Source organism: Cherax quadricarinatus, chromosome 5 (assembly GCF_038502225.1).
Source record: "Cherax quadricarinatus isolate ZL_2023a chromosome 5, ASM3850222v1, whole genome shotgun sequence".
Lineage (NCBI taxonomy): Eukaryota > Metazoa > Arthropoda > Malacostraca > Decapoda > Parastacidae > Cherax > Cherax quadricarinatus.
In genome coordinates, this window is record NC_091296.1 from 21,683,393 (window position 1) to 21,698,960 (window position 15,568).

Genomic DNA, 15,568 nt, shown 5'->3' on the forward strand with positions numbered 1-15,568 from the left:
CGAAATTTGATGGAAAATTGACGAAATTGTGCTCTCGCGAATTTTGATGTGTCAGCAATATTCACTCATCCGCATTTTAGGCCAATTACATTATTCCAGTCAACTAAATTCGTAGCTATTTCACTAGTATTACTTATGTTCTGTCGATTGAGCACAAGAAATCACCAGGTCAACTGTTTCAACTACAAAATATAGTGATTGGAAATTGGTAATTTGGCCAATTTAATGCAAAGTTCAAAATATTCTAATTTCAAAATAGGGTCCAGAATAAACAATGCAGGCATTCCTGGCACAAAACTAACATTCCCTCTGTTCATTAGTTATGTTTTTCAGGCTTTACAAATGAATTCCATTTTGATTTCTAATTCACATAATGAATTTTTATTCAAACCAATAAATAGAAGATTTACTGTCATGCAATATTGTAATAATTGTATAAATAATATCACCACATTTGTGAACGTATATTAGACCCACCAGCTGGCATGTATTAGATGTGTGAGGTCATTTGTTTACTCTTGAACATTGGCAAAACTTTAACATTTCTGCTACTTTGAGCTCAGTTTCAAGCCATTTTCAGTACTAAAACCAATCTCAATGATCTCTATTTTTGTAATATATCTTCCATTCTATCAAATGAGACCAAGAAATCGGAAATAGTTGTACACCTACCATCCGACTTACGACCGAGTTCGGTTCCGAGAAACCGGTCGTAAGTCAAAATGGTCGTAAGCCGAATTTTACTACTGAATATCAACAAAACATTTTTGTAATGACTTTATTTTATTGTTTTATTTTGGTATTTCATGTTTTACTTTACTTTTTATGCTGTTAGTACTGTATTATACTGTAAGGTTTAGGATAAACACTGTGTACAACACAAATAGTTCTTTATTTCCCAGAAATTTGTCATAAAAGACACGGTCATAAGTCGAGTGGTCATAAGTCGAGCAGGTCGTAAGTCGGATGGTAGGTGTATTTGAAAAAAACACTGCATGTGAAAAAACTGCAAAGTCGCTGTTTTAATCGAAAATTACGGTCTCAGTTTTTTTTTCTCTCCTTATGCACTGTGAGCTGCAGGATTTGTTTTATGTGGTGCACACATACCACATAGATGTATTCTCTCATATCTAGGCCCAAATTTACCACTCACCGCTTATCAGAGTGAGCTGAGCTCATGGTGTTGATCTACGGTTTGGACCCTCAACGTAAAGCCGTAGATCTACAGCACGGACCCTGAAAGAGTTAAAAGTCCTGTACATTCATCATTAGACCTCTGTAAGGCAGATTCTTGCCTTGCATACCTCTGTATTTATCTAGAACTTTCCTTTGACATTGTGTTAATCCAGTTTGACAAAAATTATACAATGTTCATTATAAGTTTTTCCTCATATACCACATATCAGTATTGTTTTTAAAGCTTGAAATTTGTTTAAGTCCTAGTGAAAGGTAATCTTTTTAAATAATCATGGACTGAAGTTTAATATCACCTTAAAGACCGAGAAATTTTATTTAATTATACAATAGGAGAATTGCCTATTCAAAGATTTCATGTCACAGATGCATCGTTATTCATTAACTGTATAAATATTGTCTTCAAGTTAATTAAACAGTGAATTAGTATTATTATTTTATTACACCAGCCATCTCCCACTAAGGTAGGGTGACCTGAAAAAGAAGAAACACTTTAACCATCACTCACTCCACCACCATCTTACCAGAGGTGCACAAACATTACAACTCATATGACCCTCCAAACTGCAGAATTCATCCCTCTCCTTTAAAGTGCAGGGACTGTACCTCCCACCTCCAGGACTCAAGTCAAGCTAACCGGTTTCCTTAAATCCCTTCATAAATGTTACCTTCCTCACACTCCAGTAGCAAGTCAGGTCATAAAAATCCCTTGTCTTCCCTCCTAATATGCTCACATACGTCTGTTTGATATCCAAGCACCTCACATACAAAACCTTTACCCCCTCTCACCAACCTTTCTTAGGATGAACCCTACTCTTCCTTCCCTCCATTACAGATTTATACGCTAAGTCAGTCTATTTTGCTCCATGTTCTCTAAATGTCCAAGCTGTTACAACCCCTCCTCAGTCTTTTGGATAATACATTTAGTAACCTCGCATCTATAACTCCAAACTATGAATTCTCTGCATAATAATCAAACCACATATTGCTCCTCACTGTAATGTTTCAAACCCATACTTCATGCCCATATAGGAGTGTTGGTACCACTATACACTGATACACTCCTTTTTGCCTCTATTAATAACTTCTTTTCTCTGCAGATGCCTCATTGTACCACCTGCCTTTTTCCCTTCATCAGTTCTACGATCCACCTCATCTTTCATAGGCTTGTCCACTGAGTGGTCCGTTCCCAGATATCTGAGAACATTTACTTCCCTCCTTCTTCCTCTTTCTACTCTGATATTCAATCTTTCATTACCAAAATTTTGTGTTAATCTTATCATCTTGCTCTTTCCTATCTTTATTTTCTATTTCCTTCTCTTTTATACCCTTCCAAATTCATCCACCAACCTTTGCAACTTCTCTCAGAATCTCCCAAAAGCACACTTGCGGAATGGGAGGTAGTCAGGGATGTTACAAGGAAAGGGAGGGTAGTTCTAATTCCTTGAAATAAGAGTTCTTCACCAGCATCAAGGCATCCCCTGTGAAGTTAACTAAATAGTTAACAATATGCAGTTAACTTGTTGCAGGAGTGTTGCAGAACTGGCTGGGAAATCAACTATCGAGACTTGTCTTAATGTAATTCTGCTGAGTTTGTCCATGGTGATGGCTGGAACTGGAGACCTCGATGTGCTGCGTATCATCCGATATTTACGATCTAGAGTTGGACCTTCAAATTCCACAGTTGGGTATGTAAATATTGTTCTTGTTGTGGAAATGCAGTTTCATGAGAAAAGAAATGATGAAGAAGGTTTAGCACTGGCAAAACAAAGTTTGAGAATACTAAATTTATTATAATTTTTATTTACATAGTTTGAATTGACAGTGCATATAATTGATAAGCGTAACAACTGGAATGGTGTGAAAATTAGAGGTAAACATAACCCTTTCATTATCCAGAGGCCAAATTTCAAAGTGCACACCAGGGTCCAAGAATTTTCAAAAAATAATTTTGTTATTTTTTCTTATGAAATAATAGAGAATCTTTTTCTGAAGGTAATAAAACAAAAGTACGAAATTTGATGGAAAATTGACGAAATTATGCTCTCGCGAATTTTGATGTGTCAGCGATATTTACGCATCGGCGATTTTGCCGACTTTGACTCCCATTTTAGGGCAATTACAGTATTCCAGTCAACCAAATTCTTAGCTATTTCACTAGTACTACTTCTATTCTGTCGATTGAGCACAAGAAATCGCCAAGTCAACTGTTTCAACAACAAAATAAAGTGACTGGAAATTGGTAATTTGGCCAATTTAATGCAAAGTTCAAAATATTCCAGTTTAAAAATAGGGTCCAGGATAAACAATGCAGGCATTCCTGGCACTAAACTAACATTTCCTCTGTTCATTAGTTACATTTTCAGGCTTTACAAATGAATTCCATTTTTATTTTTTATTCACATAATGAATTTTTATTCAAACCAAAAAAATAGAAGATTTACTGTTATGCAATACTGTAATAATTGTAAAAATAATATCACCACATTTGTCAATGTATATTAGACCCACCAGCAGTCATGTATTAGACGTGTGAAATTATTTGTTTACTCTTGAACATCGGCAAAAAATTAACATTTCTGCTACTTTGAGCTCAGTTTCAAGCCATTTCCAGTACTTAAACCAATCAAAATCATTTCTATTTCTGTAGTATATCTTCCATTCTATCAAATGAGACCAAGAAATTACAAATACAACTATAAAAACATACGAAAAAAACTGCAGTCGCTGTTTTAATCGAAAATTACGGTCTCGGTTTTTTTCTCTCATTATGCACTGTGTGCTCCAGGAGTTGTTTTATGTGGTGCACACATACCACATAGATGTACTCTCTCATATCTAGGCCCAAATTTACTGCTCACAGCTTATCAGAGTGAGCTGAGCTCATGGCGTAGATCTACGGTTTGGACCCTGAACGTAAAGCCGTAGATCTACGGCACAAACCCTGAAAGGGTTAATGAGAGGTATGTTTATTACCAGTCATTAAAAGGAATTAAAATTAATTAATTAAAAAGAAAGGTGAAGAGAGTGGTAAGAGTGCAAAAGGAGAGCAGATGATAGAGTGGGAGAGGCACTGTCAAGAAATTTTGATGAAAATAAGAAAAAGTTATGGAGTGAGATAAGTTAAGAAACTCTTGGGAACAAATGGATTTGTCAGTTAAAAACAGAGTAGGGGCATTAGTAGATGGGGAGCTAGAGGTATTGGGTAGATGGCAGGAATATTTTGAGGATCTTTTAAATGCCGATGAAGAAAGGGAGGTGGCAATTTCATGCACTGGCCAGGGAGGTATAACATCTTTTAGGAGTGAAGAAGAGCAGGATGTGAGTGTGGGGGAGGTGCGTGAGGCATTACGTAGAATGAAAGGGGGTATAGCAGCTGGAACTGACGGGATCATGACAGAAATGTTAAAAACAGGGGTAGGGGGATATAGTGTTGGAGTGGTTGGTACTTTTGTTTAAAAAATGTATGAAAGAGGGGAAGGTACCTAGGGATTGGCAGAGAGCATGTATAGTTCCTTTATAAAAAGGGAAGGGGGACAAAAGAGATTGTAAAAATTATAGGGAAATAAGTTTACTGAGTCCTAGGTAGTAGGTTGCTAGACAGCAACCGCCCAGGGAGGTACTACCGTCTTGCCAAGTGAGTGTAAAACGAAAGCCTGTAATTGTTTTACATGATGGTAGGATTGCTGGTGTCCTTTTTTCTGTCTCATGAACATGCAAGATTTCAGGTGTCTTGCTACTTCTACTTACACTTAGGTCACACTACACATACATGTACAAGAACATATATACACACCCCTCTGGGTTTTCTTCTATTTTCTTTCTAGTTCTTATTCTTGTTTATTTCCTCTTATCTCCATGGGGAAGTGGAACAGAATTCTTCCTCCGTAAGCCATGCGTGTTGTAAGAGGCGACTAAAATGCCGGGAGCAAGGGGCTAGTAACCTCTTCTCCTGTATATATTACTAAATGTAAAAGGAGAAACTTTCGTTTTTCCTTTTGGGCCACCCCGCCTCGGTGGGATACGGCCGGTGTGTTGAAAGAAAGAAAGAAGTTTACTGAGTCCTAGGTAGTAGGTTGGTAAACAGCAACCACCCAGGGAGGTACTACCATCCTGCCAGGTGAGTGTAAAATGGAAACCTGTAATTGTTTTACATGATGGTAGGATTGCTGGTGTCTTTTTTCTGTCTCATAAACATGCAAGATTTCAGGTACATCTTGCTACTTCTACTTACACTTAGGTCACACTACACATATATGTATAAGCACATATATACACACACCCCTCTGAGTTTTCTTCTATTTTCTTTCTAGTTCTTGTTTATTTCCTCTTTTCTCCATGGGGAAGTGGAACAGAATTCTTCCTCCGTAAGCCATGCGTGTTGTAAGAGGTGACTAAAATGCCGGAAGCAAGGGCCTAGTAACCCCTTCTCCTGTAGAAATTACTAAATTTAAAAAGAGAAACTTTTGTTTTTCTTTTTGGGCCACCCAGCCTTGGTGGGATATGGCTGGTTTGTTGAAAAAAACAAACAAAAAAAAAGTTTACTGAGTCCTAGGTAGTAGGTTGGTAAACAGCAACCACCCAGGGAGGTACTACTGTCCTGCCAAGTGAGTGTAAAACGAAAGCCTGTAATTGTTTTACATGATGATAGGATTGCTGGTGTCTTTTGTCTGTCTCATAAACGTGCAAGATTTCAGGTATGTCTTGCTACTTCTATTTCCACTACACGTACATGTACAAGCATACACACCCCTCTGGGTTTTCTGCTATTTTCTTTCTAGTTCTTGTTCTTGTTTATTTCCTCTTATCTCCATGGGGAAGTGGAACAGAATTCTTCCTCAGTAAGCCATGCGTGTTGTAAGAGGCGGCTAAAATGCCAGGAGCAAGGGGCTAGTAACCCCTTCTCCTGTATAAATTACTAAATTTAAAAAGAGAAACTTTTGTTTTTCTTCATGGGCCACCCTGCCTTGGTGGGATACGGCTGATTTGTTGAAAAAAAAAAGTTTACTGAGTGTACTAGGAAAAGTGTATGGTAGGGTTATTATTGAAAGAATTAGAGGTAAGACAGAGAGTAGGATTGCAGATATGCAAGGAGGCTTTAGAATGGGTAGGAGATGTGTAGATCAAGTGTTTACATTGAAGCATATATGTGAACAGTATTTAGATAAAGGTAGAGAAGTTTTCATTGCATTTATGGATTTAGAAAAGGCATAAGATAGAGTGGATAGGGGAGCAATGTGGCAGGTATTGCAAGTATATGGAATAGGTAGCAAGTTACTAAATGCTGTAAAGAGTTTTTATGAGGATAGTGTGGCTCAGATTAGGGCGTGTAAATGAGAGGGAGATTACTTCCCGGTAAAAGTAGGTCTTAGACAGGGGTATATAATGTCACCATGGTTGTTTAATATATTTATAGATGGGGTTGTAAAAGAAGTAAATGCTACGGTGTTGGGGAGAGGGGTGGGATTAGATTATGGGGAATCAAATACAAAATGGGAGTTGACACATTTGCTTTTTGCTGATGATACTGTGCTTATGGGAGATTCTAAAGAAATGTTGCAAAGGTTAGTGGATAAGATTGGGAGGGTGTGTAAAGGTAGAAAGTTGAAAGTGAACATAGATAAGCCTCAGACATGACATCTCCACTGCCTCCAGCCTTCTCCTCGCTGCAACATTCATCACCCACGCTTCACACCCATATAAGAGCGTTGGTAAAACTATACTCTCATACATTCCCCTCTTTGCCTCCAAGGACAAAGTTCTTTGTCTCCACAGACTCCTAAGTGCACCACTCACTCTTTTTCCCTCATCAATTCTATGATTCACCTCATCTTTCATAGACCCATCCGCTGACACGTCCACTCCCAAATATCTGAATACGTTCACCTCCTCCATACTCTCTCCCTCCAATCTGATATTCAATCTTTCATCACCTAATCTTTTTGTTATCCTCATAACCTTACTCTTTCCTGTATTCACCTTTAATTTTCTTCTTTTGCACACCCTACCAAATTCATCCACCAATCTCTGCAACTTCTCTTCAGAATCTCCCAAGAGCACAGTGTCATCAGCAAAGAGCAGCTGTGACAACTCCCACTTTGTGTGTGATTCTTTATCTTTTAACTCCACGCCTCTTGCCAAGACCCTCGCATTTACTTCTCTTACAACCCCATCTATAAATATATTAAACAACCACGGTGACATCACACATCCTTGTCTAAGGCCTACTTTTACTGGGAAAAAATTTCCCTCTTTCCTACATACTCTAACTTGAGCCTCACTATCCTCGTAAAAACTCTTCACTGCTTTCAGTAACCTACCTCCTACACCATACACTTGCAACATCTGCCACATTGCCCCCCTATCCACCCTGTCATACGCCTTTTCCAAATCCATAAATGCCACAAAGACCTCTTTAGCCTTATCTAAATACTGTTCACTTATATGTTTCACTGTAAACACCTGGTCCACACACCCCCTACCTTTCCTAAAGCCTCCTTGTTCATCTGCTATCCTATTCTCCGTCTTACTCTTAATTCTTTCAATTATAACTCTACCATACACTTTACCAGGTACACTCAACAGACTTATCCCCCTATAATTTTTGCACTCTCTTTTATCCCCTTTGCCTTTATACAAAGGAACTATGCATGCTCTCTGCCAATCCCTAGGTACCTTACCCTCTTCCATACATTTATTAAATAATTGCACCAACCACTCCAAAACTATATCCCCACCTGCTTTTAACATTTCTATCTTTATCCCATCAATCCCGGCTGCCTTACCCCCTTTCATTTTACCTACTGCCTCACGAACTTCCCCCACACTCACAACTGGCTCTTCCTCACTCCTACAAGATGTTATTCCTCCTTGCCCTATACACGAAATCACAGCTTCCCTATCTTCATCAACATTTAACAATTCCTCAAAATATTCCTTCCATCTTCCCAATACCTCTAACTCTCCATTTAATAACTCTCCTCTCCTATTTTTAACTGACAAATCCATTTGTTCTCTAGGCTTTCTTAACTTGTTAATCTCACTCCAAAACTTTTTCTTATTTTCAACAAAATTTGTTGATAACATCTCACCCACTCTCTCATTTGCTCTCTTTTTACATTGCTTCACCACTCTCTTAACTTCTCTCTTTTTCTCCATATACTCTTCCCTCCTTGCATCACTTCTACTTTGTAAAAACTTCTCATATGCTAACTTTTTCTCCCTTACTACTCTCTTTACATCATCATTCCACCAATCGCTCCTCTTCCCTCCTGCACCCACTTTCCTGTAACCACAAACTTCTGCTGAACACTCTAACACTACATTTTTAAACCTACCCCATACCTCTTCGACCCCATTGCCTATGCTCTCATTAGCCCATCTATCCTCCAATAGCTGTTTATATCTTACCCTAACTGCCTCCTCTTTTAGTTTATAAACCTTCACCTCTCTCTTCCCTGATGCTTCTATTCTCCTTGTATCCCATCTACCTTTTACTCTCAGTGTAGCTACAACTAGAAAGTGATCTGATATATCTGTGGCCCCTCTATAAACATGTACATCCTGAAGTCTACTCAACAGTCTTTTATCTACCAATACATAATCCAACAAACTACTGTCATTTCGCCCTACATCATATCGTGTATACTTATTTATCCTCTTTTTCTTAAAATATGTATTACCTATAACTAAACCCCTTTCTATACAAAGTTCAATCAAAGGGCTCCCATTATCATTTACACCTGGCACCCCAAACTTACCTACCACACCCTCTCTAAAAGTTTCTCCTACTTTAGCATTCAAGTCCCCTACCACAATTACTCTCTCACTTGGTTCAAAGGCTCCTATACATTCACTTAACATCTCCCAAAATCTCTCTCTCTCCTCTGCATTCCTCTCTTCTCCAGGTGCATACACGCTTATTATGACCCACTTCTCGCATCCAACCTTTACTTTAATCTACATAATTCTTGAATTTACACATTCATATTCTCTTTTCTCCTTCCATAACTGATCATTTAACATTACTGCTACCCCTTCCTTTGCTCTAACTCTCTCAGATACTCCAGATTTAATCCCATTTATTTCCCCCCACTGAAACTCTCCTACCCCCTTCAGCTTTGTTTCGCTTAGGGCCAGGACATCCAACTTCTTTTCATTCATAACATCAGCAATCATCTGTTTCTTGTCATCCGCACTACATCCACGCACATTTAAGCAACCCAGTTTTATAAAGTTTTTCTTCTTCTCTTTTTTAGTAATTGTATACAGGAGAAGGGGTTACTAGCCCATTGCTCCCGGCATTTTAGTCGCCTCATACGACACGCATGGCTTACGGAGGAAAGATTCTTTTCCACTTCCCCATGGACAATAGAAGAAATAAAAAAGAACAAGAGCTATTTAGAAAAAGGAGAAAAACCTAGATGTATGTATATATATATATGCATGTGCGTGTCTGTGAAGTGTGACCAAAGTGTAAGTAGGAGTAGCAAGATATCCCTGTTATCTTAGCGTGTTTATGAGACAGAAAAAGAAACCAGCAATCCTACCATCATGCAAAACAGTTACAGGTTTTTGTTTCACAGTCATCTGGCAGGACGGTAGTAAGGTGATGAAGGTATCAAATGATTTAGATAAAGAAAAATTGGATATCAAATTGGAGAGGAGCAGTATTGAAGAGGTGAATGTTTTCAGATATTTGGGAGTTGACATGTCAGCAGATGGATTTATGAAGGATTAGGTTAACCATAGAATTGATGAAGGAAAAAAGGTGAGTGGTGCATTGAGGTATCTGTGGAGACAAAAAACATTATCCATTGAGGCCAAGAAGGGAATGTATGAAAGTATAGTGGTGCCAACACTCTTATATGGGTGTGAAGCTTGGGTTGCAAGGAGGTGGCTGGAGGTAGTGGAGATGTCTTGTCTAAGGGCAATGTTTGGTGTAAATATTATGTAGAGAGTTCAGAGTGTGGAAATTAGGAGGTGTGGAGTTACTAAAAGTATTAGAGGGCTGAAGAGGGGTTGATGAAGTGGTTTGGTGATTTAGAGAGAATGGATCAAAGTAGAATGACTTGGAGAACAGGGCAGGGTAGGGGTCATCCTCAAAAAGGTTGGAGGGAGGGGGTACAGGAGGTTTTGTGGGCAAGGGGCTTGGACTTCCAGCAAGCATGTGTGAGCGTGTTAGATAGGAGTGAATAGAGACAAATGGTTTTTGGGACCTGACGAGCTGTTGGGGTGTGAGCAGGGTAATATTTAGTGAAGGGATTCAGGGAAACCGGTTTGGGATATTGGGGTTTGGGATATTGGCAGTTTGGAGGGGTATGTTATAGTTATGTATCTTTATATATGCTTCTAAACTGTTGTATCTGGGTGCCTCTGCAAAGACAGTGATTGTGTGTGAGTGAGGTGAAAGTGTTGAATGATGAAAGTATTTGCTTTTTGGGGATTTTCTTTTTGGGTCACCCTGCCTGGATGGGAGACGGCTGACTTGTTGAAAAAAAAAATTGTATGTAATAGTGCAGTGGCTGATTTAATGTGATTATTTACTTCAGCTAGTTGTTATAGGAGTAGAGTTATACTCATTGTGGCCCTTCTTGTAGCATTGAGTTTGTTGTATTTTTTCATGTATGCATTGTTTGTAGCATAAATTACCTCTGGAATCCCATTCCAGTAATTGACTGTTGTGATGGCTGGGTATCCTAGTGTTTTATTCTCAGAATTTAACCCGTAAACGGTCCAAGCAGATCTACGTTCACATGTGTAGTGCTCCAAAAGTAGATCTACATTTTTTTTACATATTTTCAAATATAACAAAAAAAAAAGAAGTAGATTAAAGTTTTTTACAAATTTTCAAATGTAAAAAAAAAAAAAAAAGATCTACTTTTTTTACATTCAAATGTTGAAAAAACGTATACAGTGGAACCTCAAATATCGAACTTTCTTCGGTCCAGAAGGCTGTACAAGTGCCTTTACCGAATGAATTTATTCCCATCAGGAATAATGTAAATTAGATTAGTCCATTTCAGACCCTCAGAAATACACTTATAAAAGCACTTACAAAAATACACTTACATAATTGGTCGTGTTGGGAGCAGTTCGATTTTTGAGGTTCCACTGTATATACGTTTGGACCGTTTACGGGTTAAGGAGGGGTTTAGGATATTGGCAGTTTGGAGGAACGTCTAAACTGTCATATCTGAGCACTTCTGCAAAGACAGTGATTATGTATGATTGATGGTGAAAGTGTTGAAGGATGATGAAAGTTTTTTTTTCCGTTTTGGGTTTTTCTTTCTTTTTGGGTCACCCTGCCTCTGTGGAAAATGGCCAATGTCTTAAAAAAAAAAAGGTGATATTAACCAGTGGTGGGCTATGATAAGTGATAAAAGAAAATTAGAGGTTCTGTATCATTATTTAATGCCATATTTCAGGTATGGCTCCCATTTGACAATCCATATGGCATTAGGCTTCCTGTACTTGGGTGGGGGACGCTTCTCCCTTGGAACTTCTAACATGGCTATTGCTGCTCTCCTCATTGCCTGCTTCCCAAAGTTTCCAACTCATTCCAATGACAACCGCTATCATTTACAGGTAACAATAATTTGATCTGTTTGTGTATCATCATAAATAATGATAAAAATTACCAACTAATGTACCAAGTAATGGTAATTTGATATTAATGTACTATTTTGAAGTATTGTGGGTTTTCATGAATGAGGAAAGAGATGAGCACCATGACTTCTCCAAGCCTACGTACAGTGCATGTCTTGAGACATTGAGTGACGTTGTTTAGGGTCACTGCAGTTTGTGCAGTCTGTGCCTCTCAAGCCATGCTGTGGTCTTTTTTTGGTTTGTGGTACTTCACTAGGAAGCCTTAACCCTGTGGCATTCTGTCATTGAAATAATGGAAGAATTTTGATGTGCTTCTACTATATTATGACTTGTTCTATAAAATTTTAGTTTATGCATTTTGAGTATTTAAAGTGAAACTGAACAGTCATTATTAACACAAATGATTGTGAAACACCCTATCCAAAGTCTAGAACTATACTGTTTATTTGTTTTGTTTTTTGGTTGTCAAATTAACTTTTGAATTTTCCAGGCACTGAGGCACTTGTATGTTTTGGCTGCTGAGCCAAGGTTACTGATGCCAGTTGATGTAGATACTGGAAGACTCTGCCAAGTCAATGTTACTGTTAGGTGAGGTGGTTATAATTTTGTATTGTATCTAATATTGTATTGTATCTTCAAAATACAGGTGTCCCTTGATTTATGTGACTGATGTAGTAATCCCAAAGTGAAGTGCATACACTAGTATTTCACTTGTGTGGTATGAACTGCACTGATCACATGAATTTGTCATACATAGGGAATTACTGGTAGAAATGGGGTCATCACATATTATGAATCCACATATAGCTGCATGACTATTATGAACCCACATATAGCCACAGATTACTCTTAATTAATAATGCATAATATTACCCTGTATTATATAGTGGAACCTCGTTTTTTGGCCACTTTGTTTATCAGCCAATTCGTATTTAGGCCTATTTTTCGGCGAAAATTTTGCTCTGTATTTCAGCTGTTGCCTCGTGTATCAGCTATATTAGAAGCGTTAGCCCCCCTCCCCCGCCGGGACGCCGGGCTTTCGTGAGTCAGTCTCCCTTTGTCAGCGAGTGAACATGTACTCCGCACATTGATCCAAACATTTCCTTAAAATCCATTGTTTTTCGTGGTTTTTTATTAAGTGCAACTGTGAAATAAGCTACCATGGGCTACAAGAAAGTTCCTAGTAAAGTTCCTTTGATAAAAGAAGTGAGAAACACGATGGAATTTAAGAAGGAAGTAATAGAAAAATATGAGTGTGGTGTGTGGGTGCTGGAACTTCCCAGGATGTATAGCAAAAACAAATCAACAATCACTTCTATCCTGGCAAAGAAAGAACAAATCAAGGAAGCTGATGTGATTCAGTGATTCTACAATATATGTAGCCAGCAATAAAGTGTAGCATTAACAGTGTAGCAAGTAAGTTAAGCGAAAGAAAAAGGAAGATACAAAACTGACTCCTCCAATGTTGTTGGAGGTATATAGGGCCACTACCAACATATGCCTCCCTGCCTTCTTCCACCACCCTAAACCCATGCCAGCATCTCCAAGGTACAGTAAGTGTAAATATTTCTTATTTAAAAATTACAAGTGTAAATATTTCTTATTTATAAATTACATACATTGTTTGTGTGAATAGTGTTACTGGCTTCTGATGCTGCCTCCATTATCACTAATATGTATGACTTCTCTCAGTGGCCCTTATAAACCCAACAACATCACCACCACTTACTCCTCACATACGTAATGACATATTTTATTCATTCTAGAGTATATATCATGTTTCTATGTTATTAATATTGTTTATCATGTCATATTAGATCAATTGTGATAGATAAATAAGCTGTAGAGTTTATATTAGCATCATATTGAAGGAGTATCTTGTCCTGTCTCCAAACTCTCCTCTTCCTCCTCCCCCCTGTCTTCCATAAGCCAGCAAGAGTCTTCAATAAAGGTATGTAATAGTGATTTAAATGTTCTTAATTTATTTTATTTAGTTCTCATTATTTTGTGTATGTAAAACTATAATTAATCTTTAAAAAATGCATTTTTTGTGAATATTTTTGGGTGTCTGGAATGGATTAATTGTATTTACATTAATTCTTATAGGGAAATAGTGCTTCAAATTTAGGCCGACCTTCTGGAATGGATTACGGTCGAAGAACAAGGTTCCACTGTACTTTATTACTATACTGAATTGTACTCACCAGATACAGTGTAAACAAGACAAGGTATGTACTATATAACATTTTATTTATGAAGATCTTTTGTCCACCGAGAACCTTTATCAAGTCGTGAAATGATAAAGACTGTGGTGAATGAAACTCCTCCATTAATAATAAGCAATAACCCACACATTGTCTTATTATTGTACTGACAGTATATTCTACTGTTGTATTACCAAGTATAATATAGGTTACTGTATGTTATGACCTTCAGGCATGCATTCTGCAGTTGTACCTAATTTACACACTTGAATTGTGGTGCATAGGCACATTCTCCAATTATTGTTAGCAAAGTTACATGCTGCATGTATTTGCTTGGTTGACAAATATTGTTATTGGGTGCTGAGAAGTCACACATTTTCCTCCTGATTTGTGTTTTGCTCACGCTGATGTTAGCTGTTTTTGTCCCACTGGTTGAGAAAGTGTGAGGTGATTTTCATATTCAGTAGCTGAGATTAAGGCTTATCTTTAATAATAATAATGGTAATTATTTTCAAAAAAGTTTGTAAATGCTACAAGATTGTGATAGTTGTATATTTAAATTTTTTTGAAACATTAATAACTTCATAGTTATGCACATCATATTTAGGTTTATTCATAACTGTGTTGAGTAATTTCTTTCCCATTGACAGTTAATTTTCACATATAAAAATAATGTTCATTTATTAGATACAGTGTATTTTGTGCTGTATGAAGCCAAAAAAGTTGTAGTGGATAATAAATTTAAGAATTAACACCAAATTGTACTAAATTTCTTAAAAATCATTATTAATGATAGAAAAACATTTGGTTTTGTTTTCTTGCAGGTTCAGTGACACCCACCAGTACAAGAATCAGTCTTATGAAGCTATGGCTCCACTGATGTTGCCGGAACTGTCCAAGCTGTCTCAAGTTATTATAGAAGGTGATGCTGCTAATCATCGGTATTGGCCTGTTAGGTAACAGAACTTAATGTTTTACTTATTATGTACAAGTGTATTTATTCCAGTAAGAGTATTCACCTTTAAGCACTCACCTATATAGGGTTTCAGTGGTCATGTCTTAGCTCCTGACCCCTGCCCTCCCAACTTGCCGCTTGCCAGATTCATTCCCTCCTAGCTTCATGGGCCCTTTTGTACTTGATCTTAAAATTATGTATGGAGTCTGAGACAATGCAAAAGTAAATAAGCACAAACTGAAAAATAAAGTGAAATGAAGATGTGCATGTACATTTATTTGCTTGATTAATTGTTTTTTGTATGTTCTCTAATTACCAGCTTGCAATTATCTGTTTTGCATCTACGGGAGCAGAGCTAAGCTCATGGTGTCCTATGTTTAGTATTTTTTTTTTTTTTTTTAACAAGTCGGCCGTCTCCCACCGAGACAGGGTGACCCAAAAAGAAAATACTTTCATCATCATTCAACACTTTCACCTCACTCACACATAATCACTGTTTTTGCAGAGATGCTCAGAACACATCAGTTTAGAAGCATATACGTATAAAGATACACAACATATCCCTCCAAACCGCTAATATCCCGAACCACTCCTTTAGAGTGCAGGC

At 37.6% G+C, this 15,568-nt stretch overlaps 1 protein-coding gene across 3 annotated transcripts in view; it reads left to right on the top strand.

Moving 5' to 3' along the window:
* Window positions 1-15,568, top strand: part of shtd (anaphase promoting complex subunit 1) — a 148,066-nt gene that overhangs the window by 45,515 nt on the left and 86,983 nt on the right. For all 3 annotated transcript variants that reach the window (XM_070101086.1, XM_070101096.1, XM_070101090.1), the window contains exons 13-16: window positions 2,724-2,882; window positions 11,622-11,781; window positions 12,293-12,390; window positions 14,831-14,962. In XM_070101086.1, the coding sequence (XP_069957187.1) occupies window positions 2,724-2,882; window positions 11,622-11,781; window positions 12,293-12,390; window positions 14,831-14,962 (549 nt within the window). The remainder of the gene's footprint in view (window positions 1-2,723; window positions 2,883-11,621; window positions 11,782-12,292; window positions 12,391-14,830; window positions 14,963-15,568) is intronic.